General features: G+C 35.0%; 2 protein-coding genes across 4 annotated transcripts in view; one reads left to right on the top strand and one right to left on the bottom strand.

Annotated features, from left to right (window-relative positions):
* Window positions 1-3,970, bottom strand: part of LOC113675615 (polycystin-1-like protein 2) — a 34,106-nt gene extending 30,136 nt beyond the window's left edge. The window contains exon 1 of the mRNA XM_089211096.1: window positions 3,857-3,970. Coding sequence (XP_089067222.1) covers window positions 3,857-3,929 — 73 coding nt within the window. The 5' untranslated portion in view covers window positions 3,930-3,970. The remainder of the gene's footprint in view (window positions 1-3,856) is intronic.
* Window positions 3,971-13,004: 9,034 nt separating this feature from the next.
* Window positions 13,005-27,337, top strand: part of LOC113676107 (polycystin-1-like protein 2) — a 35,969-nt gene continuing 21,636 nt past the window's right edge. Inside the window, exons 1-2 of one of the 3 annotated variants that reach the window (XM_089211099.1) lie at window positions 13,005-13,278; window positions 19,022-19,146. The gene's annotated coding sequence lies outside the window, so the exon portion shown is untranslated. Of the gene's footprint in view, window positions 13,279-19,021; window positions 19,147-20,011; window positions 20,089-23,207; window positions 23,325-27,337 lie in introns of those variants that run through there. The other 2 variants (XM_089211101.1, XM_027192756.2) reach the window with 2 other exon arrangements.

Genomic DNA, 27,337 nt, shown 5'->3' on the forward strand with positions numbered 1-27,337 from the left:
TTCCTAGGACCTAGCGTCTTCTGCGAATTGCGATAAATGTTGGTTCTCATTCTTGCAACGGTGGTTTTTGTCTCGTTCTCCGGCTCTCCTCAGTCCACGAGAACCAACATTCCACATTCCAAAATTCTAAATCGACCTTAAAGAAGAAGCGCCCCATGGTTTCATTATTTGCTTATCTTCATTCGATTTCATTTCCAATGAAAGTTATTATACCAATCTTCCAGTGGATTGATCAGAGAAGTTTTTATGTTCTTTTTGGATTATTATTATTCTATTCGTCTGATTTAGCATTAACGGATATTTTGGATTTCACCTAACCCCGAAATACGGAAGGAAAGGTTAACTCTTTTTTCGTCTAACTGCTGTATACACTGGAGTTCTTAAGATTTTAAAACAACTTCGACAACTAACACTTGTTTTGAATTCAAGTATTGAATGAGTGCCTCAAATGAAAGATTCTTCTTTTAGCTTTATTGTGCATTTTATGGGAAAAAATTTAAACAGTTCTTGTCATCGGACCTAATTCAGCGCTTTTGTAACTGAGAAGAAGGAATGCCACTACGCCAATTTTGCGAAAACTTGTCCCTCACTGTCGACGGCACTTGAGTTTTTCTCGAAACATTTTGGTCAATCTCGAACTCTAGATGGCAATCCTCTCAGATTAGCTGTTTAGAAAGCATTGCCTTCGCCTTCTCTTAAAGTGACCATAGCTATCCTGTAAGTCATCATCTCATGACCAACATATCCACGAACCGAAATACGCCTACGCGACGCCCTCACTAAAATATTTTCTTTTCAAAAGTTTGCCCTTTAATTAAATGGTGTACTAGTCAGGGAAAGATTTAGGCAACAGAAAGGAAGTTTACATAGAAGAGTCTCATTGATCGGTTTAACAGATTCTAATCAAGTTGCAAAATTAGGATCATATGCTCATGTTGAAGATCTTTACACAAAAGAAACTTATACAAAGGTGTGAACATTACTTTAAAAGAAGATAACACCTATTCCATAAATTAAGAGTGATGCCTCTGGTCCAAACTTATGTAAGAAAAATTTACAAAAAGGTGTCATACCTCGGAAACGTAGATATGGAAAAAATGGCGATTAAAAAACGGAAAAGAAAGTGTGTAAAGGTGATTAAAATCAAAATAGGATATTGCCTTTCCAAAATGACTCTGATCAAAATGCTTGTTTAACTGAAAAAGCCTCGCATAAAATGTACAAGTATACCATTGTTTACTAAGATGTATACCTGAATGTGTTATTTAAGTGAAGATACCGTATTGCAATGACAATTTTTCATTGAAAGGAAAGGTTAATTAAACATATTTTACTACCTAGTACAAGTTACCGAGGTAGAGTAAATACCGAGTTCAACAAACGAATCAAAACAAAACAAAAGAAGACAACGCCAAAATAAGATCAAGTGCAAACCCTTTTTCTTATGCAAATGTGTTTGCTTTCAGGTAGTAAAAAGTCATATGATGACAAATTTTTTCCAAATTCATCGATTTCGCACCTACCCTCATCTTAGTCAGGGACCATTTTACTCAAGTTGATAACAACAAGCTTCTGGGTTTATCGGAGATATAAGCAGTTAATATTCTGTGGTGAACAAAGCTCAATGATGGCAATATATACGTTTAAATTTTCACATTTCGTTTTCTAGCCTAATTTTTTTTAAATTTATGGTCATAGATAGTCACTGGTTGGGCTATGGGAAGCGTGGAGGAGGGACAGTTTGAATGAGAGCTGTCAAAACTAGCCTCTGAAACCACAGTCGCCAGTAGCAACGCATAGTCGCATGGATAAATCTCCAGGGTGACTATGTTTCAGAAACAATTTCTTTCTTCACTAAATTAGAGTTTCTGAGCTGAAACTCTAGGAACTGAGATCGCAATTTTGAATCAAAGGTAGGTGTGTAGGCCTGTTTTGATCTGTGAGAAACAAACTGCGAGCAAAAAAAAAACCAAAAACGTAAGCCTGACTGAAATAAGATGGTTTTTGCACAGCAAAATAATACATAAATACATGGGAGTACACTTTTTAGCCTTTACAATAGAGTTATGGTTCAGTCATTGTTATGACTTGGTTTCGGTTGATTTGGAAACAGTTATTGAATACTGTTTCTTGTCTAATTTAGACCTACCATCAAAAGAAACAATCGCACACAAAGTGGCCTGGTATATCTATCATGTTGAATAGGAGACCGTTTTCAAAGTTGTCCTATATGCAAATTTCGAAATTTAGTGCTTTCCTGAATTATACATTAATTAGCGTAAATGAAGTTTGCATGAACCAAAACAGTTGAGTGTACATTCAATCATTTCAACTCAAACACATTCTATTTTTAGTTAAAACTAGAAGTTCGAAATATTTCAAACCACATTTTCACGAAATGGAAGAAAGTCGCATCATTGCCTAAAAATATCTTCTACGAAATAAAAAAGTTAAAAATTACACAAATGCAATCAAAACAGCGAATCAGCTCGAAGCAGCCTCAAGGCAAAGATCTTATCTCCTTTTGTGATGATCAAATTAGAGGAAAACAGGCGGCAAATTTTTGGTATAGTCTCTTAAATTATGCTTGAGGATGTCGGATACTACATTAAAACACCAAGACCCACCTGTTTGAAAGGCGGTTGGCGATAACCCAGGATAAAAAGTTTAATTTGTCTTTAGTTTCTCTTGAAATAAAACTTATGTTAAAACTTACGTGTTGAGCGGTTTTCCTTAGCGTAAGACAAAAATTAAGGGAAAAATATATATACAATTAAGACTGTCTGCAGGCTACAAAACTAAGTCAGAATTTTTTGGCTGAATCTCGTGCTTTGAACAACTCTGCCCCCCTCGTCTCTTACGCACTTCCACGCAAATATCCATTACCTTATTCATAACCTCGGTTTGAGGCGAGTTTCGTTTTCACTAATGAAAACGTATTTATCCTTCCTTTCCTGATCACACATTGTTTTCACGATTTTAAAACGTTAACACTACACTGACAAGTCCAAATAATAAACACACAGTGAAATAGTTGTTCCATCGTGACATCCTGCGGGCAGACCAATTACCTTACCCAAGATGTAACTTATTACGCAATTTAATCTGACCTATTTCTCTCTTACCCTTGTAAATTGAATTTAAAAATGCAAGATCCGTTTTTAGAAATTTAATCTGTCACCAAAGGTGTTAATTTCAGAACTGAAACTTGCCTTAATCACACGGTATTACAGTTTTAGGCTTTTAAGGGTAGATTTGCATAGTTCATCGTCTTACGCTTCAATATATTAAAAAAAAAAACAAATAAAAAACTTTGCCGCGTTTTTCGATATTTCTTGGAGTGCGGTGTGACGGCTACTTTCCAAAAATAAAAAATTTTAAATGCCATATAATATGCGCGACCAAATAATCAAAACAAATAACAAACTATTGCTGAACTAACATACGCCGAACAATGTTAGGAGAATTGGCTTCCCCCACCATCAAGACTTAAAATCATATTGCAATAAGATACACAGATATTCTTGAATGGGGTAGGTTTATTGTTACTTATTGCCTTTCTTAATCGCCTAATCAAGTTTGACAGAGACTAGGTATTTTCTTCGTTTTAACATGTTGCTGTGTTTTTTTTTTATTTCAGATAGTGCATCGATCTTCGTCACAACTGCTGTAAAAACCAAATGTTTTTCACCCCAAACAACCCGTTTTAAAGAAACTTGATGCCTGCGAGAACATTCAGCACTCAAAGCAAAGTACATGCTCATTGAACGAAAACACTTAATTGCCACAAAAAGAAAAGAATTCCTTACAAATTCGCTTTCAACAAAAGTATTTTGAAGAAAAATGACAAACAAACCTTGAGGAGAAGTATTATGCTGCACGCTCCTTTCCAAGAGGGACACAAATAACAACGCAATAATATATCGCATGGTTACGTCTGCTAAAAACCCGCAATTATGGTTGCGTTTTAACACATTCCACTCACTTCCAAGAGAGGGCTGAGACTTATTTTTGCGTCGGTGGGAGATGAAGCATAGACACAGCGCCCTGGAGAGCGATGGCTAACGACTTTTTGTAACTTCTGCGATCGGGTTACACATTAGTAGTATCAACACTTATGCTAATTTTATTCAAACGTATTAAATGGTTCCTATCAAGCTGCGAACAAACTAGACAAATCAATGGGCTTATTGTCGCTATTATTTATCAACAGAGTCGATCATTGGTCGCAATACCTTGAAATATATCATTTTTTCCAAATTATTGAGGTAGTTCTATCGTCATACAAAAAAAGTCCAAAACAGGAATTTATCACGCACAAGTATAACAGTTTCGGCATGGAACAACAGCAACTACTTGCAAGCCACAACATCCGTTCTGGACACAATAAATTTCTCTTGGAAGTTGCTTTCTTTTACAGGGATGATGTTGTTTAGGTTACAATGTTAAAATTTAATGCCATTGTAAGAAGAATGTTTTTAAGATCACAATATTTACACTTGTTGCGGTGGGCGTAAGCCTCGATCTTCCTAAAGAAACGAACATTCTAGAATATGGGAAAAAAAAGGAAAGTGGGCAATCACTTATCATCAACTATACCGCGATGGTTTTCAGATAAAAATAAGCAAATCTTTTCTTTTACACGTTCTAATTAAAATAATCTTTATGTTATTAAATTTATGTTTTTGTTCATGACGTTTTTGTTACTTTTCTTTAAAAAAATGAAAAACAAAACAAAAATAAACGAGACAATGCTTGAGTCCCATGAATAATACTAGTTCATTTTTAATGAAAAATTTACCCGAACACGATAATCATACAAGAAGCAATCTTTTGCTTCAGAGTATATCCTTCATGCTGGCCTACTGATTCTTTCTTTTAAATATTTGATCACATTTCATAAAAACAATTTAGATCCCTTTCACGAGCGTAAACTAACCTGGAGTCCATAAAAAGTAAGAATAAACGTGTAATTACTTTTAATATCAAGATAACTTACACGCTGCAAAAGAATTACACAATAGATAAAGAGAGGAAGTCAAGCAATAATATCACGAGATAAATTTTCAATCATCTGGTACACAAAAAAAGTTTCATCGATCTAAGTCGTAAATTGAATATGGGAAAACCGCACGTAGGAAAAGCCAGATGTTAAGAAAATCCTTCTAAACAACACAGAATTAAAAATGAACTTATAGGCAAATAAAGAATGAATATGTTTTCTTTCGTTCTGCCATCTCATGAAACTGTTGCAATTACCCAGTAGGTTTTTCGATTCCCCACATTGAACATTCCGTGTTCGGCTACTGCGGACACTAAACCGTACAAAGACCGTTTATTTCGGATTCAAGCAAACTCCAGTTTATCAAGTAATAAAAGCAAATTTTCGGTACTAATGAAAGCCGACGAGATGGTACTATTTGAAACTCCAAAAGGAATAAAATGGTTCCTGCGAGGAGCTTGGTAAAGTTATGATTGACGCCTGGTAATTTTCATAAGGATATCTGAAGTACATTTGTACAGTCCTGTTGGAAATACAGATTTGAGGCAGGGGTCTCTAATCATCAGCACTGCTGGAAAATGACTCAACAGCATCATCTTCCGTGGTAGTCCCATCTGTTGGTCCTCTGTCCAACATCTAAAACTTAGGTTGTTGACATAACTTCCGCTCGGATTACGAAATCCTATATCAACGAACCGATATCAGTAAACACAGGTTTATTATCGAAAAAATGGAGAGTAAATACATTTTATGTAAAAAAAATTAAAAAAGAATAGAGCAGCGATGGAAATAAACTTTCTAGTAAGAAGGGTATCTGAATGGCGTGCTCCCACAGATCTGGAAACCGACATTGGAGAAAACCAAAACAACAATTGAGTTGGTTAATCCTTTCTCCAAAGTTATTTGATGTTTCGCTTTAAAAAAGCAAATTACACGACAAAATATATGTCATTTTATTCACGTCATTTACCTTAGATCTGGCTTTCTAATTTTTTTGTTTGTCGTCATGAAAAAAAAAATAATAAAGATTTTCAATACAAGTAAAGACCACACGGACATACCGCACTCAAATTTTAATCGAGTTTCGAATTATTAGATTCGCATCAACAATTCAGTATTCAAATGAAGACAGATCCCCTTGGATAACAAGAAACTACATATGTCTATTCTCACTTTAATTTTAAATCGGGTTATTCTATCAGAACTTATCACATGACGTATATTTCAAACTATTCTATCACGTACACCTTAAAAAACTTAGCAATAAACCAATCCCACGCAAAAAATAACTGAAGTCAGCAGTTGCTCTGAGTTTCGTTATCAGTAAAGGCAACTCATTTTGCATCATGTTTCAACCCAATTACTTGACACAAAATGAAAAGGCTCACGAAAATATCTAAAACGTTTTATTTCCGCTGATGAATTATTTATAGAGACAAAATGTGGTCACTGTCCCTCCGTCAGACCCTATTTCGACAAAATCCAATCGATTCATCTATTCATGACAAATAACCTATCTAATTGTTTTTTAGCAGTATCTTTTTAGGCCTTTAAACAAACGTCTTTGTAAGGCATATTCGCGGTTGTTGGAAAGCAACGTCTAAAAGGTACAAAAATACTCTTCCATTGAGATTTAAGGTTTTGCGTGTCATTGCCATGGCAATAACTCAGCTAAGTAAGATTTTAGTAGCTTGTGAAATCTTCATACTACAGGTAAGAGGACTTTTAAAAATAAAATTAAAAAGTAACTTTTTCAAGAGGAGTTGAACTTCAGCGGCCAAATAGAGCACCAACGTCGTAATTTTAAAGACAATCACTGCAACATCTAAAGAGTTAAAGGGAAGAGGATGATAGTTCTAGTCATAACCTTATAAATAATTCTAAAATCAATCATGCTAAAAGGAAGTTACAATACTCTGGGAACGATTCATATCAAACTTGAGGTCATTTCTTCTAAGGCAAAGAAAATTTGACGAAGACTTTCTAAACAAAAAGCCCTTGAAAAGACAATGGCAGAATGATAATTGGTACTAAAAAGGATAAACTTTGAAAGATCGTTTGATTTCTCTTCGAATAAGAGGAATTTAAAAAGATAACTTAAAGCTTTAACCAAAGGACTTAAGACTTCTAAACGTCGTCAAATTATATTACCTGTGCTGGAGAAAAAAAAGCCCTACATGTGAACTTAAATGTTGCAAACGATACCTTCGAAGCGGCGTATTATACTATTACTACAATAATTGTGAAAAGGGAAAAAAATGTGGGTCGTTTCAAATAACCCTCTTGAGTCAATACTTGATATACGAAGATAAGTAGATAATACTCCTACCACCTACATTGAAACTTCCCTAGTTTGATACTCAATTATCACTATTAGAAGTAAAAACAAAAACAGCTCAGTTAGCGTACAATTTACAAAGAAAAGCAGATCTCGAACCACATTTCTTTGGTACGTTTGATCATTATTCAACTTTCTAAAAATGTCATTATCGTCATTGCTATGGAGATGAACCAACTAGACAAGCACTTGAGTGTCGGAAATTTGCATATGATTCAGCACTTTCTCATACCAGCGCATCCATAGTCATCGCCGACATCCTATTTTAAACATGTTTGCATTACCTGAATCATTTCAAAGCGTTTTTATTCAGGTTTCTTTAGATAGCGAAAGACGTGGTCCTAAGAAATACACTTTTATCACAGAGTTCGGTGAGATTATCTAAAACACTAATTGCAGATTTCTTAAAGAAAAAAAGAAATTAGTGAGATAAGCCAAAAGATGTTGATGTCATGTGCAATAGAGGAAAATTGATTCCTATAACTTATCGCTGCACGTAAACAAAAAGAACTATACACCGCAGTGCTCAAAGGTAAGTTGTACATGCAATTTTATTTTGCGACAGAAAATCAAACTTTCTCCACGCGACTTTCCACGCCGAGCTATGCACCACTTTTCAAACTCTTTCTGATATTCTCACGACTCAAAGCAATTTTTTTATAGGCCCTTACCAATAGCTTATGTGTCACAAAGCCAAAATGATCAAGCTCATTTATTAGAGAGAAACTTTCACTAATTTACACGAAACGACCAATTTATTTGTTACTTAAGCAATAAATACTTAACATATTAAATCGAAGTTAAACTACTCTTAAGACGCTTTAGTGAGATTCTATGGAATTTTTGCAACATAAAAATATTTTAAAGATGTTTAATTTTATTTATAACAGACGACTACGCACTTCATATGTAAAACTGACGTTTTACATGTCAAAAAAAAAAGTAAAATAAAAGAATCTCTTGAAGGAAACATAAAACTGATATTTTTCAAGTGGGTGTTCCTTGTGTAATGAGACATGTTGATTAAAAACATCCCAAGTTTTGGGATCAATTATGGCATGGTACAATCTATTTGCGCAAGCACCAATCGTAGAATCTTGATGAAAACATTTATTATAGTTATGTCAAAGAAGTAGAAAGGGTAAGTGTTCTTCTTGTGTTGTAAAAAAAAATAAATGAACTGAACTAGAAGCGTGTACTCGCTAACTTTTGTGAAATAATAGCTCCTTACTAATTATTACAAGAGCTGAACACGTAATTACATGGAATAATTTACTCATAAGGGGTAAAAACAACATATTTACTTATTGAGTGACATTTAATAACAAATAGCAAATATCATACGATATTTGTTATTTCCTTTTTGAGTAGGCTTATTATTTGTAGCCAAAATGCCATAGCAGTTCTACAAATATCTCCGAGAAGAACATTTTGTTTACCCAAAGAAAAAAACCGCAAGTGTGACCCACTATTCAACATCTTTCCTATCTTTTAATTTACCTGAACAAATACAAACGCACGAGATTAAACACTGTATATAGTAATGGTAGCTCAGTTACACGAAATTGACGAAAAAGAAGACCAGAAGCACGTTCGTGGCTAAAGATGAAATGTTTGTGTAAAACATAAAAAAAAAAGACACGCTCAGATCTTTCCATTGAAAACTGGAAAGCATAGCGTAAAAATATTCAAAATAAACGAACCATCAATATGAGAAAAGAGACTTACGATAACTTTCCAGACTTTTGACATTTTCGGTAAAGTTCTTGGAGCCCTCTCCAAAGACGACGTGCAGGGAGGTAAAGGACGTCAAAATTAAAAAAAAATACATGGCTGAAATGTCAAAAGTTTTTTTTTTTTTTTTCTAACCGACAGGCTACAAAAAGAACCATTTCCATGAAGATCCCATAGCTTTAAGATTACTAAAGGTCTGTTAATAACAGCTTGGTATCCCAGCGTGGAACTAAGGTCGAAAAGAAAAAAACCACACGATATTCTAGTCATAGAGTGATCAATAACAAATTCCCCGCAAGATAAATAACTACTCGGCTAAGTTACTGAGGAAAGATCCTCAGATGTGGTTTGAAATGGAAGCAGCCTTTGATTGAGAAATTCGGGGAAATTTAATAAAATTCAGATATTTTTTCTTCGAAAACATTTCACGATCTTAGTAAAAATTAGATAAGCAAAGAGGATATGAAATGTACACCGCGAGAAGCACAACGTGTCTCTTCCCGTCCAAGCGGGTAGATATTATTTGCTGATTATAATTTCTGGATTTTTCTAAATTGTTGTATCATCTGCATCCATTTGTTGTTTGATCAGCGTCACGCCATATACTTCAACAAACTACTTTCTCGAATTTCACCTCTAGTGAAATCAGCGTTAATAGCAATTAATCGTCATTTAAGAAAAACATTTTAAGACACAACTCAAAAGTTCGAAAAAATATTCTTAAGATTTTTCAAAAATCGGGTTTAGTTAGGAATTTATATCAAAAGATCCCTCTATGGAAGTTTGGCTTTCGAAGGAAACAACTCTCTAATCCGCCTTAAGTTTAACTTGTGGGAAACCGTAAGCGTTCGATATCCAATAAGTCATTCATAACTCTGTTACACCCAGAATGCTTACCCGATATGACTAAATCTGAGTTTCTGCATTGACCAACGACAGTTAGATGCTTATAACACTTTTATTCAGATTCAAAATCGAAGTCAGAAGTAGAAATTCCAAAATTTACTCTCTGAAGTATTATATTGGAATTCACAAGTTAGAAGTAGGAAGTTTTGAGGTGGAAGTCGCAATCAAAGCTTACTAGAATTTTGCCCCTTAGCTCTCGATGAAATCTCTCATATTCGTCAAACGAAAATGTGTGGATTTCACGCAGGGTGAAACAGAATGCCTTCGGTGTTTCTGTAACATAAATAACAGAGCATAATGCTTTCAGAATCACAACCCTAGTTTGGCTAATGATGCTCTCAATTGGCAGTTCAGATGACTTCGATTATTTCCTTTCCTGACATTTAAAGTTTTGGAAATACATATTCAGCTTTTACCTTTCTCATTAATTATGAAAAGCCATAATTTGCATAAGGAGCGTGTTTTTGTTAGCCCACTTTCGCAGCACCGTAAGAATTCACTAAACTTTGTTTGCCGAGAGGCAAGATTGATGTTATTGAAAGGTTCCTTAGTGAAAAATTCGGTTGTAATAAAAGTTGTAACAAATCATTTCGTGTATGATAAATTACAACCGAAACAAAGCAACTGTCATGTGACAGAGGAATTCATTTGAGGTGTTGTATGCCGATTATAGTTAAGAATATCGCGATAAAGACACTACTACGCTAGAAACCAGGATAATTAATTCCCAAATTTAAGATATACTAATGAGGCAAGTCCTGGGGATAAAAAAAGGAATATTATTTTAAGCGTTTGCCGGTTTATTCGAAGTTTCATCTCTGAAAATAGAAAAATCAGAATAAATTAAGCCAGTGGTAAAGTCCCTCAAGGAGACACGCGATTCAGGTAAGAGGGACGATTATTCAAATACATGAAATTCGATGACGAATTTACCTAACTCACAGGGAAGTAAAAACAACAACCTGATTGTTGACTACCAAAATTTATCCAGCTGCACTGTTCTGGAGATAAAAAGTCAAAAGCCAAATACTGGGTAGATTTAACAGTTATACACACAATGTAAGTCTTCCCCGTAGCTATTTCTTCTCCCACAACACTGAGAGAAACTATGACAAAGTTCCCTTCGCTGGTAAGTGTCTTAAATTTTCAATCGTTTCGTTCTTTTAGGACACAACTAAGAGATCAGAACGCCCAGCACATACTTCTAATTTCCATAAGATGCAGTTTATCTCGGAAATATCAAACATGTAGGCAGAAAATATCGTCCAAATGCAAAATCGTCCCTGCCACGTTGGTAAATTAAAGTACAAGAAAAAGGATACTAATGTTGGATAAAGTCTGTGTCATTTGAAGATTAATAAGGTGATGGACAAGGAAATATATCATAATGACCAACGTTCAACTCCTATGAATTTCTGCTGTAATTGAGTGCGATTAAAGAGGTTGTTTCTTCGTCTTGGCACAAGTGTGGGAGGAAGAAGTTTGAATCGGATATCAGATCTTTGGACTATGCGTCCTGATTTAGTCAGACTCACATTACGAACTCACCGCTAGAGTTTCCAGAAAATTAGTTTGTAAATGCGATGATATTTGGTTCTCTTTCTCTGTATCATTTAAGCCGAGCAGCTTAACTACGCCGTAAATGAAACCTCTCACCCACTTATTTTTAACTAGCCAAGAAAGGGAAATTTCGAATTTTGAGGCCTTCAGGCAAAAATTTGTGTTCAAATAAGCATGTTACCCAAAGTTCGGCCACGGCGTCACCTTCACATTGCGACTTCTCCTTCGTCTCCTTCCGTTACAATCAACACAAAATGACATCGTTTTTTGGGGCACGATGACTTTCAATGAACCACTGTATTTATGGACAAAATAAAAAGTGAAACCCTATCTAGAATGTAAATTCTTCATCACATAAGAATGATTGTGAGGAATTGTACTAATATGCGCTACCACGCTGAATTTCATTTTTTTTTCCACCCTTTCCTCCTCGACCAGGCAAGAAGCCTGTATCCCTGGAACACGTCTCAAGCCTTACCATTACTTATAACATGAAAATCTAGACTTTTAGACTAAAACGAAACCAACACATGCCGTGTGTCTTAAAACGTGGGTTAATTTATACCCCATGGTCATACAGCAGTCTTTATATATGAGGAATTGAAAACTGCTATTGCTCCCACTGATTCACTTGTATCAACTTGAAAGCTTCAGAACTTACCACATGGACCTACATGGACCAAGCTCATACTCGTTGTGGGGATAAATTTTCATGGGAAAAGAAATTTTGGAGCTTGAAATTTTTAAAAAGGGTCTCTTCGGAAAAGCACAAGGTTCAATAACTTTTTCTCAGGCTTTTCAAAGGTAAAATATACCCCATAGGAAACAATGGATTGATTGTTTTCATGTTATTGATCGTGATGAATTACCATTATATATCTTAACAACCAGTAAAAACATGTTATGACTTGAGTATAGATTAATACAGTTGCGTGCCGGCTTTTCGTGGCTGGATTAACATGATACTATGCATATGATGCGCCTTGAACCAAGACAGCCTTGACAACTCCGGCTTCAAATTCGAGGCTGATTTGAAGATATGAATATAAATATCATATTTTGATATGTCGTAGAGATCATTATTTGTGGGTATCAATTATTTATATTCGACATCTGCAATATCCATTTGTTAACAAACTGACAACGGCCACAGGCCCAGCATGTGGTTATTCATGCAGTATACTCATTTCTCCTCAAAACAAAAAAAGGTATTAGATGATATCAAAATAATTATCTGCGAAAAAAAAAAGACAATTTAAATCATCTACTTCGTTTGAAAGTGGTGAAACACCCTACAATATTTTACTTATGGTAAGAAAAGAGTGCGAAGTATTTTTGTGCACTGTTAGCCAAAGCTGTCATGATTCTATATTTCACATGTTGGAAGACAATCAATTCTGACCGCTTATTCGTCTCTAGCGCTGAATGCCAAGGTGATAATGTCAAATTGTGTCAAATTTCAGCGAAGAGACGACGTGTCTGTTCGAATAGCCGCTAAAAGAGGAAATTAAAATACTCTCACCAAGTCATAGGAGATTCTTTCATAGGAAGACACCACTAATTCAATGTTCATCGTTTCTCGGTGATTTTCAAAAGCCACAGTCTCAAATCCAGCGTCTATAACGTAAGTTGATTCCAATAAGAGAGCATATCTGTGAATGCTCATCTTTCAGGTTAAATCTAAGAGAAAACAACAAAGGGAGAGCAGCAAACCGGAGCAGAGGCAAAGCAAAAGTAGGTAAGAGAACTGCCTTAAATCAGTGTATATTTCGTGATTGTTCATTTGTATATTTAAAGCCATCGATTCAAAGCATGGCACAACTTTTTCTGCTCCATAATAGGTGCAATTCATGGACAATTAAAGTGGGCCATAGGTTACCTTGCGCCGCGAGGTAATATTTCCAAAAAACTGCCTTAAATAAATGTATATTTCCTGAATCTTTATATGAATATTAAAAACCATCGATTCAAAGCAAGGAACAACGTTTCCCGCTCCATAATAAACGCAATTCTTAGACGTTTAAAGGCGGACTCCGGTCACGTCGTCGCCGTGGGATTAGGATCGACAGACTGCACGTTTTTTTAATCAGCCAATCGAAACAAAAGTTGAAAACTATATTGCTACAGAGACTGGTCCTTCGGCAAGGACCCCAGATGAAATTCAACCTGACAAATTTCTCACCGTACAAGCATTATTCGTGACCTAATCTAACTGTTAAAGTATTGTATGACGTTAGACAGCTTAAAAACAGGAAACAGAAGAGGAAGGAACAAGTTGCTACAGTTAACTTTAAAATGATGCACAGATGATGATTGCATTCTTAAATGAGTTAAGCTACGGGATGCATAAACCTCCTATAGGACTATAAAACGTTTCAACATGTTATTACTCTCAACTCCTAATTATCATAGATAGTGATAAAACTCTGAAAATTTATTTCGCGCTCTCCGACGGTTACACACACAGAAAAATATCTAAAATTAACATGTAAATTTGAATGAAAAACAACTGCTTTAATAACCAAAGAAGAGGAAATTGTCCAATCATCAGCTTAATTAACAATTCCTGTGAGTAAGAGTGCAATTCAAATGACAAACGTCAAATAAATTTGTCATAACGACACTAATACCTTGTTGCTTCCATAAAGATGGAGATCATTTTTCATGTCACATGATAAAAAAACCTCAGAATAACGCGATGTTGCTCCTTTTTTTTCTTCCTCGCCGATGAATAACCAAATAGCTAAAGCTATGTTACGCTATAAAACGCATGTTTCGGACATGAAGGAAAACTACTGTCGAGAACTAAGTATGCGTTACATGGAAATGAAAATTAGTCCCCCTACCCTTCTATTGTAAAGCGTCAGTGCAATTCATTTTGGGCATGATTTACTATTATCGTTCAATATCCAACTTTTTGCCGGAAAACTTGTACTCAATTGATTGTTTAAACGTCCCTGAAAATGATAAATTTTACTGTAAGGATGGATAATTTCTCGAAACTCATGAGATGTAAGGACTTATTTGCTGTAATAATAAATTTTAAAGGTTCTTAGCTTGCTGTCTTCAAGATCTTATCAAAATATAGGTATATAAATGAAAAAAAAGGCTTGAGAGCCAATGAAGTCACGATAACAACAACTAAGGCTTACTTTGCGCCTTAATTTTTAAGCAATATAGGCAGATCTAAAAAAAAACAATGGACCAAAGCCATTATATGCCTCCACAACAGAATTAATCCAATAAGCCCAGGAATAGAGCTAGCTGGTTTATTTCAGTCAAAACACGGCGAAACTTAACTTGTTTCTCGCTGGGAAACGCATTACTTTCGCCGTAAGATATCTTAAACAGACCATTTGCTCCAGGGTATTTGAAAGTAACTTTTCTACCATTATTCGCACTCATTTCTTTATTCGGCTGATTTGAAAGTATGTCTCAGAGGAATAGTCAATCTAACTATGATATTAAAAATCTATTTTTTTAAAATGATCAAGCGCAAAGCTTCAAAGGCCCACCACGTTACTTGTCAAAACATCATGTCTTGTCACACCCCAGACAGGTGGCTGTCAATCTCGAGCCAATTACCATGACAACTTTGACATTGCCTAAATCGTCTTGAATATAAGTGCCAAGAAAATTATTAGCAAAAACATAAAACCACAACGAAGTACATAACAATGTCAGTCGTCTGAACATTCCACAGTTCCGTTTCCTTGCCAAAAAACGTGATCGAGTTGTTTTTGTCTTGGTTCTTCATAGTATATATCATAGGGCGATGCCGTCTGATGCCTTGAAAAGAATTCTTTACCAAGTGAGAAATACATCCCTTCAAACAATACTAGGGTAGGAAATTATACACTAATTTCATCTTTTTGACTGAGTTTTGAAGCCAAGTTATCAGGAACTCTTGTCAAAAGGATGTTTGATGAATTGCATAGAGTTAGGGTTAACGAAACTATGAAAAGGTTTAAGAACACGTACCTATACTAAACATAGGTGGTTATGGTTAAAGAAGCTAAAATAAGAGGGTTGTACGCTATTCGGGAGCTTAGATGATGAAAAGACTTGTGGAGGCCTGCCTAAGTAAAATTATTGCCTCTTGGTTTTCTTAAACGTGATGCATTCGAACAATAAGTCACTGTTTTTGTCGTACAGTCAGAACAGAGAAGCTGCCAATTTTGTGTGTAGAGTGGTGTGAAAGAGATAGACGCATTTCAGACTTCAAAGCACAACTGTCATCGTTCAGTAATAACAGGCTTACGCATTTCTTAACAGCAATCTGAAATCCGTGCTGGGTGAATATTATGAACAGTATATCATCAATTTCCTGATGTCTTATTCTTGATTTATTTGCATAATTTCCCACTGCATTCTTGCCCTGCAATAAAAATTTCACTCATCTTACATATAATTAAACAAGGCATTTTAACTATAGTGCTCATTTCAAACTCCTCTGTCAGTAGGAAAACCTTTCCCCCCCAAAAGGAAACAGTTTCATTTGCTTTGAAATTTAAAATAATAATGGCAACAGTAAAAATGATAGATTTAAGGAAAAAACAACAATAAAATAACGTTAATAATAACAACAATAATAAACAAGTGAGATGTAAGGTTTGAACGCCGACTACGGCGGATGTCTTCTTTTTTCAAACTGCAACTCACCAAAATAATCCTCACTATTGTAAAACAGACAATGAAATATGAACACATCGATAATTAAGACGAAAAAATCATTTTCGTGAAGGCAGATTTGATGAAATCCAAAAGCAAAGCCGTAATTATAATGAGTAGCCTTAGCTGTGGTCAATAACCACCTTGTGTCTCAAGGCATACGAGTTGCCTAACGAATCACGTACATTTTATAAGCATATGTATTCATCAACATGAAATATTTCGTATGCGTTCTTTTATTTACGTGAATCGTTTTAGTCAAGTGTATAAGTTATTTCATATGCTGGCTAAAATGCAGCTTAGATGCACACAGAAAAAGGTAGCATGATTGTAGTTTGCGTTTATCCATTTCAATCATTTTTCATAGATTTATGTGTTCTACAGAGACTTTTCACGGAATATAACATTATATTTCTCCCAATTAAACAAATCGAGCGTTTGAAACCATAAACTCAACCTAAAGACGACAATTTTAAAGAAGAGTACAATAATTCATAAAAATACGAATGACGGCGATAAAAATAAATAACTAAAACACGACTTCCTTGCGAAAACGCGAAAATAACAATCCAACTTGCCTTTCCTTTTTACTAATCATTTCTGCTCGAATTTTCCAACATTACTCACGTCATGTTGAACACAATAGCTCTTTACAATGCTTTACAATGCTATTTTTAGTACGTTTATTGTACAGAGCTCCAGGGCAAGCGGTCTTTCGAACCCGGTGTGGTGCCAAAGACAACTTGAAATTTAAAACTGTAACTAATGAACAAAATCGCGATCGTTCTCATAAGATTATAGTAAGGCAGAGGACCATCAATATGCAAATGAATAATTTTCGTAAATTAAAGTTCTAGACAAGACGCATTTTGTTGGTGTAATGTCGGTGTTTTTGGACTGAAAGAAATCATTTTACGATTCGATACTTTTGTAAACTGTTAATGAACTTTGTTCGCGTTATTTACACCAAGGAAATGGAATTAGGAAATAAAAAGAGATTTGCCCATTGTTAAAAGAAATTATTTTGCCATCTGCCCGGAACAAACATGCGGCCAAATTTAAGGAATGTTCTTGACGATATGTAAAATAAACCTTATCGTCACAGGGAGTGTAGAAGAGTTAATTGAACGAGAGTGCAAAACATGATCACTGACTTTACGCTATGCATAGCATCACAAAAGTGTAGCTTCAATCTCACTGGCATTTTCGGTAAGCACCGAGTAACTTGAGTAAGCTATTAGTCGATAGAAGAAAAGTATGTTTCTTTTTTTTTAACAAACTATGTTCATTTGAAGCACGCATTTAAACACAACGTTCATTTTCTGCTAAAAAATTACGCTGATCCTAAGATAAGAATCAAGTCCCAAAGAGTTAAGTTGAGATTCAAAACTAGAATTACAGCTAAAATGAGAATCGTTCTAATACAATATCTCAAATGAATGTTCGATTATAAAGACGAGCGCTTGGATTAAAATGAATATGCAAATATAAATGGTAAAATTGTCGCTGAATAAAAAAACCTCGTGAAATCGACTCAAGCGGAATTTATCACAAGATTAAAAAAGTTTCTTTTACGTTAGGAATTTCTACAAAATTATGAAGAAAAGTAAGAACTGAATACTTTGTTTGTTTTATTGTTTAATGATATGAATGCTTCTAAGGCGCTGTCGATCAGAGATGGAGATTTTAAGATGCACTCTGAACACACCTTGCTGACTCCTTGCCTCGCGGTTAATTGTAAAAAAAAAAAAAAGATTCTCGGTTAAGGAAGCAAATCAAAATTTCATGACATCTTTCATTCAAATTTTAATAATACAGTTTCTTCAAGTCAGTGATTAAGGTGGAAAGAACAATTATCACGCCCCGAGCGAAAAATGTAAATGTAATAAAAATGTAATAGCTACACGAAGCTCAGCAAGTCCAAAGTGCATCCATGGGACAGAGGACAAGATCAAAAGGTGTGGTTATTCATCTTTGTCAACATAAAAGTCTCACCAAAATCATCGGCGCTTTGGTCTTTATGGTGCTATAATAGCACCATAAAGACCAAAGCACTAGAGATAAACAATTTTTTTGTCCACGACCTGTTTAAATCCGGACGGAAACTAACTTAATGCGAATATTTTGATCAAAGTTTAAGCTAAAATCTATCAAAACAAGCCATCAACCAGGTAAGATCAGTCTCAATCAGAATGACCCTCACCTTGTTGAACTTATGAAAGTGGCGACTGCCTGAAACTATAAGACGCTATGAGCATTGGTACATGGAGGCGAATTACAATGCATAATGACTTATAAATAGAAATGGTTTGATGCAATAATTTACAACCTTTTGTCATCGAAGCTTGGTGTTTATTACGTCCCTGTTTTAGTCCGATTACGTTCAAGAAAAATCTGGCACGTTTAAATTTTAAGAAGAAATGAAATGAAAAAAGGAAAGTCATTGAAAATTCATCTTTTTAACGTCATCTAAAACGTTTCAAGCAATTTGATTAAAAATATAAAAAAAAAGTTCAAAACCTGATGTTACATGAGTCAAAGAAACATTACGTTGTTAATTTAATTATTCGTGCAAAATGTAATGGCGATTTGAGAGGACAAATTGATCATGGTCTTTCAAAAAAACGTGTACATGTACATTTTAGTTACAAAATTTACATATTTGGCCAATGGGTGAAGCGGTTTCGCATTGAGAATGGTGTCGAATGGAGCAGGTGACCAAAGCTGTGAATTGATGATAGAGAGCTGTTACTTGAAATAAAACCACGGCATCCGCCCATATTAAATGTAAATAATCTTAAATTTCAAAGGATCTGAAGAAAAGACAAACGCAGAAGAAAGCAAAGAAAAACCGGAGAAGGTAGCAAAGACAGAAGAACTCAAGTAAAATACATCAATTCTTGAACTCGACTCACATCAAAAGGATTTGTTTTGGGTAAGTAAAGCTCTTTTCTTCAATGCATCTGCGTAGATAAAAACATGTAATTTTAAAAGAATTAATTGTTTCCAGAAACGTCAGCAACCTTATTATTGTTTGAGATATAGTCGGTGATTTTTGTTTGTTTTGTGTATGCTTCACTAATTATTAGACCACAGGGCTCCATACCTTAACTTAGTTCCATAAAAAAACTTCTAAACGTTCATACGCTTATTGAACCTAAACTGCCCCTTGCATCAACATCTAAAATACAATTCTAGAAAGTTCCAGACAAAAAGTACTCATATGCAAACTAAGATTTCGCCTGGCTTTGTTTAATTCTCATTCGATTTGGAAACTGTTTTTTTGTTTCAACTCACAAAGCAAAAATTAAAAAAAAAACACCATAGGAGAAAGCAATGTATGGGGTAAAGAAGGAATATCTATCTGCTGGCAATCAGATATATGGAAATTTCCCATGCTTAATTTTTAATCGCGATTTAAACAAAAAAGAAACATATTAAAAAATCCTGAAAGCTTTTCCGAGGTTTCTTTTCTGATTTTAGTGTTAATTCTTCATCCAAATATTCTTTACATAATTGCCCGCACTTTACCAAGCATTTTAAATCGACTTAGAATGCTGAGCTCTTATTTAAAAACTCCCCATAGCCACAACCAACCAATCAAATATGAGAGTAGCTAAGAGTAAAGAAGGAAGCCTAGATAATTAACACCTCACTTTTTTCAATGTTATAACTTAATTGATATCAGTCTTGAGATAAGGCTTTCGTTAAAAACATTGAAGCCACAATCAACACCCTAGATAATGGACAGACCTTCAAATACGCCGATACATGATTTACGCTTGCTAAAATACCTCTCACGGGTCTTGAAGCTCAGAGCTGTATGCAAAAGTCGAGTTTTTACACTTGCTCTTCCCTTGATAAGCAAGTATACCAAGTAAGTAAAACAAGTAGCGTACGCGTAGATAATTTGAAAAACTGATCTTGGAGAATGCTTTAAGGAAAAACTATTGAAGCTACACTTTAAATGCAAGTAGAACGATGTTTATTTCGACCATACACATCTTTAATCTCAACTGAAAAGTTAAGTTGATTTTTTCATCAGTTAAATAATTTGAGTACTAAGAAACGAAGAGGAAATTCAGCAACAATTGATGTACCTACCTGTATGTATCTTGGGTAGGACGTACTACTGAAAGAGGTGATTAATAAGCCCATACTAGTCCTTGAGATATGTTCTTGGCCAAGGCACTTTCTTCTCCCGCCTCGTCTTTCCACTGAGGGGCACAAGTGAGTAACAGCAAACCTTAAGAAGGAAATATATGAGGGGTTTAAGGCAATAGACTGCCATACAGTAATAGTCCTTGTCGCTCTATGCCTACACTGAGACACCAGGATTAAGTTCACTGAGACAGTGTGGTACACTTGATCGTAAGAATTAGCCATCTTCCTCAGTCTGTTAGCTACAATCAGGGCACAATCTGAAAAATCAGTAAATGGTAAAAATATGTGTACAAAACGTGATTTATCCCTTTTTGAGCTTTATAATCAACGCAATGAATCGTTTTAACAACGAAGTAACCTCACTCCGTATAACCCCTACTTCACAAACTCTTAGATTTACTTAAAGTTTTTCGCTCATTCATTACTGGGTGCCTCGATTCCTGTTACCTCGAGCTCGAACATCAAATTTGGTCTCACGTGGCTGGAAAAAACACCTCTTATCTCGAGCTTTACAGAATGCAACATTACAAACAGTAAAAAAATAAATAAATAAATAAATAAATAAAACGTGAGAGCAAAAATTGACATTGCGATCATTACATCTTAATTCCCGGGCTTTCACTCACTCCATTGCACATTTTAAAACCGAACTTAGTTACAACAAAAGCGATCGTCTTACTGCTTATTCAATCTACAACAGATAAATTTTGAAAGTATGAGACATGGTGGACTATTTTCCCTTAACCACTGATAATTCCATCCGAGCTCACGCGAATTCACTCTAACCTCTTGTTCCATCACAGAAAAGAATTTTAACCCTTTTACACCATAATAACAATACGCATATTCTCCATACTGTTCTCTGTACATTTCCAAAGGTGATTACAAGGAGGATTTGTTAATGATCATTTCCTTTATTCTCATGACCTTGATGTATGATTCATGGGTGATACTGAAAGGAGAAATTAGATGCCACTCACTCTTAGGGGCGAAAAGGTTAATAGCCTTCAAATTTGGCCACTCGTGTCGTCACTTTGTATAACCTTTTGTATTTCTAGTTAAAGAAATATTTATATCAGTTTAATATTTCATGTGATCTTGGAAAGACTAAACGATGACCCTCATTTAAATGCAAAAAATCATATAATAAAAATCTTCATTTTTGTGCAAACGGAAGCTGCAAAAGTTAAAGGACTCCTTTTAACCCAAAAGAAGTCTTTGCTTAAAGTAGCACAAAATCAGTTGCTAAAAATGTTTTTAAAAAAAATAGTACATCCGCCTTTCCAACGTATTTGCGAAATATCGGTTTGAAAAGGCAACATACAGGAAAGCTATTATGCCAAAAACTTTGCTGAAACTTAGAACATCGAGAAAAAAAAATGAGACTATTTTTAAATCAACAAATTTAAAATAAATTGAATATAGCAAAGGGAAACCAATTTTTTTTCTTTTGGCATATTAGACGTTTATCGCTCAATTTTGCTGCTAAGCCGTACACTCGAAATGTTTAACTTTTAAAATTTACGAGACGTTGACTTATCACATATCGCATACCACTGGAGGTTTGGAGGTAGTATGCAATCTTCTGAAGCCCCAGGAAGGTTTCTTTCCACTGCAGTTTCAATAAAGTCTTTAAGAGGGAAAAGCTGTACACCTGCTTGGCTTTCTCGCTAGTAAACTATCATTCCACTTTCCACGAAAATGCTCTCATGATCAGAGAAATATGGTTCGTATTAGCAAGTACGTATTAGTAAGTAGAGAAATCAAAGACCAATTGCATGAAGATTGAAGATTTTTTGTAAAGCTGGACACAATTAAGTCTTACTCTTAAAACTTGGGTCAAAACAAGCAAACAAGAGCTTTCCAGACTGACTCTAGGACAGTTATTCTATGACTTTTTTCCTTTTCGCGATATAAATTGTAATGTATTTCCCAACGACTACCAAACAAAAGTACACCGCTGTTGCTTTGAAGGGCATTACTTATGCTTTGTCGAAAGCTGAGACAAAAATACCCTCTAATTTGAACTTTGCTATCTGAATAAAAAAAAATACATATATTTCTCTGTGCATAGAAATAAAAGGCACATTTTAATTCAAATTAACGAGTGCGAAACAAAACGTTACCACCTTGCTTCTGTGAGTCTTAGTATAATAATTGGTACATCGTGATCTGAATGAGTATCTCGTACCTCGGTAAGGATCGACTAGAGAGCTCTAAAAGCCTTTTAATTGCGAGCAGAGGTCATGAATAAAATTTGCATTAGTTATTTTCGAGCTGAGGAATCTACATTATTTTCCTTTGAGTAAACGTCAGCATCTAAGCCCTGAGATTATGCAATGGATTATATTTTTAAAAAATCGTACATTGAGCTTTGGGATGTCGACGCAAAAATTACCTTGAGTTTTCTGGTAAGTCGCACGCTGGCACAAGGCGTTTTATTTTACCGCTTGTTGAACCAAATGAAAGAAAACGGTATATTCGTAGCAATAATGTCATTTCAACTAGTGAAATATTTATTAAATACGGCCATGACTCTCCACGAGTTCAATGGATTTCCTGCTGAAAACCTGCACGCAACCTCCCCTCAAACAAGAAAATTTGTGAGCTTGGCGGGATTCATTGAAACTTCTATGGTATGAATCTAATTTTCTGGCGGAACATGTCATTGGGGGGCGCAACGTTTCGAAATGCCCGATGTATTCCCCGGCGGTCTGATAACAGATCCCATTCACTTATTGGCTTCATGGAAAACAAACAATTTATTCATTTTATCGCACGAAAAATCTGAGCCCGAATCTATTAAAATGAGAGCAGTGGCAGGTGCAGAGGTAAAAGAATCGTTTAATTGCTTTTTTAAAAGTTGGAAAAAGTAGACCACGCGACACTACAAACTAAAACATCGTCATTGGAGCGACAACGGCAAAGTTCTAGAGAGAAAAATATCAGGTATGAAAATTTGAGTAAACGTTTTAAGTTGAAATCTTGAGTTTCATTTCCGGCCGCTTTGAAATTGTTAATTGACTGTAACACAACAAATTTCGCAACTTCTGCACTGAAGGCAAACTTTTTTTTGCTCCTAAAATACTGAGAGGAGTTGAGAGAGGAAAAATATTCAGAATCCGGCTGGCTGGTGATTCTTTCTATCTTTCCACGAGTATTTTATCAATCGGGTTAAAAAAGGCCATCACCAGGATTTCTCATTACTTTTGAGCGAAAAGGTTCGCGACGGTAAGATGATATTAAACGGGGTTTCTACCTTCGTGTAGGAAGCACAATTTTTATACTCATGACTAGGGTCTAAAAAACAAAAGAAAAGCTTTGCACCTTTTCAAGGAATATTATAAATTGATTTTCACCTCTGTAAATCTATTTCATCTGTTCACGTAAAGAATTCCAATCAGGTTATCACTAGGGCGTCGGAAAAAATATCTTCGAAAAAAACTCGTTGAGCAGAAATTATTTTTCTTATTATAGCACGTGAAGAGTTTATTCCAACTTCTTTAGACAAAAATAATCGATTGCGATCTCAACACCTTTCGATTCAAACATCTTTCAAAGAGAAAACGTATTCCTGTATGCGGTTAATGAAATCATCAAGTGACCAAAAACGACCCCCACAGTCACTGGAAGGTGAAGTTATGCAGGAACACGTTCGGGTTATCGGAGTAAATATCAACATAAGTACACTTTTCAATGAATATTAATAGTATGTGGATGCCACAGAATTTCCAATACCATAGACCACGCGAAAAGCACGAACGAAATCAAAATTACTTTTAAAAAAAATTAAAAGAGGATGAATACATTCTTATTAAAGCTCCCTACGACATCATGAGGCAGAGAGCTTTGAGGGCACGGCAAAATTATCAGTAGTGCTCCATGAATATCTTCCAGTGTAAAAAGCCATGAAATGTACGATACCTCAAGTTAGCTCAAGTAAAGCATAGTTTGATAGGGAAAGGTCTCACACTTCTCATAAGGCAAAGATAATTTTCCAACAATGTAGTTTCAACATACGAAAAAAGTTAGGTAAAAATTAAAGACAATGTATTAAAAAAAAAAGACGGTTTACTCAAAGCAGCTTAGTCAACCGTGACCTCGACTGTAAATACTTTTTAACTGTAATTCACTGGTTGCTTAAAAGTTAAAAAAAAAAAAAAAAGGAAAAGAAAAAGGCAATAAAATCGATCCTGAAAATCACTCTTAACCTTTAACCCTTCCCTGACTTTTTTTCTCAGGCACTGATTTTCTCTCACTTAAAGCAAAAGTTCTCCTATAAAGAATTCACGTGAGGTCACCAGTATCATTTCCTAATTTTCTACGAATATTACGAATATAAATGAATGATAAAAATGAGATTGATATCGCGACCACAAGATAAAATTTCAAATGAAACTTTTCATGTATATCAGTATATTTCCGAAAGAATATGTAGTGACGACGTAGATCTAAGTACTTCTTTAGAATCACGTACAGCAGAAAATAAAATGGATTTTTAATCAACAAAATGAGCAGTTGTATATTCCGGTCGCGTCAATGTCTTTAACTGACCAAATCTACACTCTTTAGAAAATTTCTAATAAATTTGAAGTCAAATGACCATCAGCATAATAACGGGTGGTAAATACACTACTACATCATAAAATTTAGTTTGAATTGGCGTTTTTGGCGTACACGTTGCCAGCACGTATTGTTCGGCAATATTGGAAATTAATGAAACGCTATTATTGAACTGCGTCAATATACGAGAAGCAACTCTGATTTTCAGTTTCCTCCAAAATCCTACGCCTAAACAAGATACGGCATAGGGACAGTTATTGAAAAGAAACATAGCAATAACCTCGTGGTTCTTGTTGTTGTGTTTGCCCACTTTTGTTTTGAGATTGTTGAATATTTTTCGTGCAAGGTAACGTATTCATCGGTACAAAATGACAATTTCACTCACAACTTTAGAAAGAGTTTCATTTAAGACTTTCTGTTTGAGCCTGAGCCACTGGGCAAAGAGAATTGTTGATTTGGGGCGTAGCTTGAAAAATATTGAAGTGCTTGTATTTTTAAGGGAAATTTAATTCTAACCATCTATAACTGGGCAGCAAATTAGGACGACCACAAAAGAGATTACATTAAACCTAAAACCTCGATGCGGAGGCAAATGTTTCGATGAAAAATGAAAAATATATGTATTAAAAAAAATGCGGGGGCAGACAGCATCCGAGAGATCTTCACGAGGCCTCAAAGTTTTAAAAAATATAATCAAAGAATGCTCCGTTTAAGAAAATATCCTCTCGGAAACTCCATCCTGTACTTTTTTCCAAGATCGATTTCAGGAATATTTTGTGGAGCAAGTCACATTAACGAAACCGTCAAAAAAATTAAGAATGCAAATTAACAGAGTTACGTCAAACCATTTCAGAGCTTACAAAGCTCGCATCTCTATTGAAAAAAAGTGTTATTAAAAGCTCGCTGTTGGATGAAAGGTTTAAAATGTCTTTAAAATTTGAAAAGGAACCCATCCATTGGGCACCTGACTAATGCATATGATCCCTTAACGCAGAAGAGAAATTCCCGACTTTATTACGCGGTTTATTTTATCGAGACAGAACGGAGTCATTTGGTCAGTGATTTTTCGCAATCTTTTCGCACTCTTTTAATTCCGTGGGATAAGTTAACCAAAATATATCTGGCTTAAAAAAATAAAACAACAAAAAATATACAAATAAAAAAAACCATCAATTTACAAAACCATTTATATTTCTTTTGACCAAACGCGTTTTCAAGACTTAGTATTGGGACTAACTAATTTAAAACGTCTCAGCAAATATGTATTTAAATTGAAAATCGAAGAAGCTTTAAGAAGAGCTGTTAAAGATTTCTGTGCAGAAACCTCAAAGGGGTCGCGTCAAAAGCAATATTAACGACCAAAAAATTATTATGCAGTCAAAGAAAAAGAAAGCCTTGCATTCAAATATTGGCAAAAATTTCGCATTACCTTCTAGATGAAGCTTTTTTGGACTATTTCACTTAAGAGAAAGTTGTAAAACGAACAGACGTCCATGAGGTAGGTTGGCCCATGAGTAAGGATTAAAGAATTCAAGCTCTAGAACTTTCGAGTCGATGGATTACAAAATAAAAACTAAATAAATTCATAACTGATAAATATCATGGTGTCACCAAAATAACCTCATATTTTTATATTTTTGGGTTGCACCAAACTATGCAGACTCCACTAATCATTTGAAGTTGTAAAATTGGCGGTTTCCTTACCCATACTGGGTGAACGTTTACAAACAAAAATCGTTTAGTCAAAGAAAACAGCGGGTAGTCTATCAAACCAGACCCATTTAAAACGACCCAAGATCACTTTGAACCAAATCAAGATAACCCCGTAGGGTTAGCTGAAGTTCATTAACATGAGATACCTACGAAAGTTTTCGGTTGTGCAATTCAAATTCTTAATTCTTTATCAACTGGAAATTGTGGAGGAAAGGCGACTGTGCATGATACTAAGTCCAGCAAGTTTGATTTGTGATTATTTGTGGCTTTTAAACTTTCCCAAGCCTCACACTTATAAATGTCGGCTTTTCCTCCATGGCTTAAGCTCTAACGAAAAGGCAAACCTTCAGTTTCTATGAAACTCTTTTTACTTGGCTCTGTTATTTCCAAACTGCTGCCGCTCCTGAAGAAGTTCAGACACCTCTACTCTAACTTTCAAATCTAAGATAATGGAACATAAACAATCAGAAAAATCTCAAACTAGGGAATGTATTTCAGAGAAATCATCTTAAATAAAATTATTAGACCAGTTTGACTCAAAAACTCAAATGTTTCACCAGCACTACCATATCTCATTGAATAGCAACAAGACTGATTAAAGGAAAGTTTTTTGCTTAATCGAACCTCGAATGTCGTAATGTAGTGAACAAAAATAATTAGATTTCACTTTTCTCTTCTTCTTATTG

This window comes from Pocillopora damicornis, chromosome 7, assembly GCF_964200805.1.
Source record: "Pocillopora damicornis chromosome 7, jaPocDami1.2, whole genome shotgun sequence".
Taxonomy (NCBI): domain Eukaryota; kingdom Metazoa; phylum Cnidaria; class Anthozoa; order Scleractinia; family Pocilloporidae; genus Pocillopora; species Pocillopora damicornis.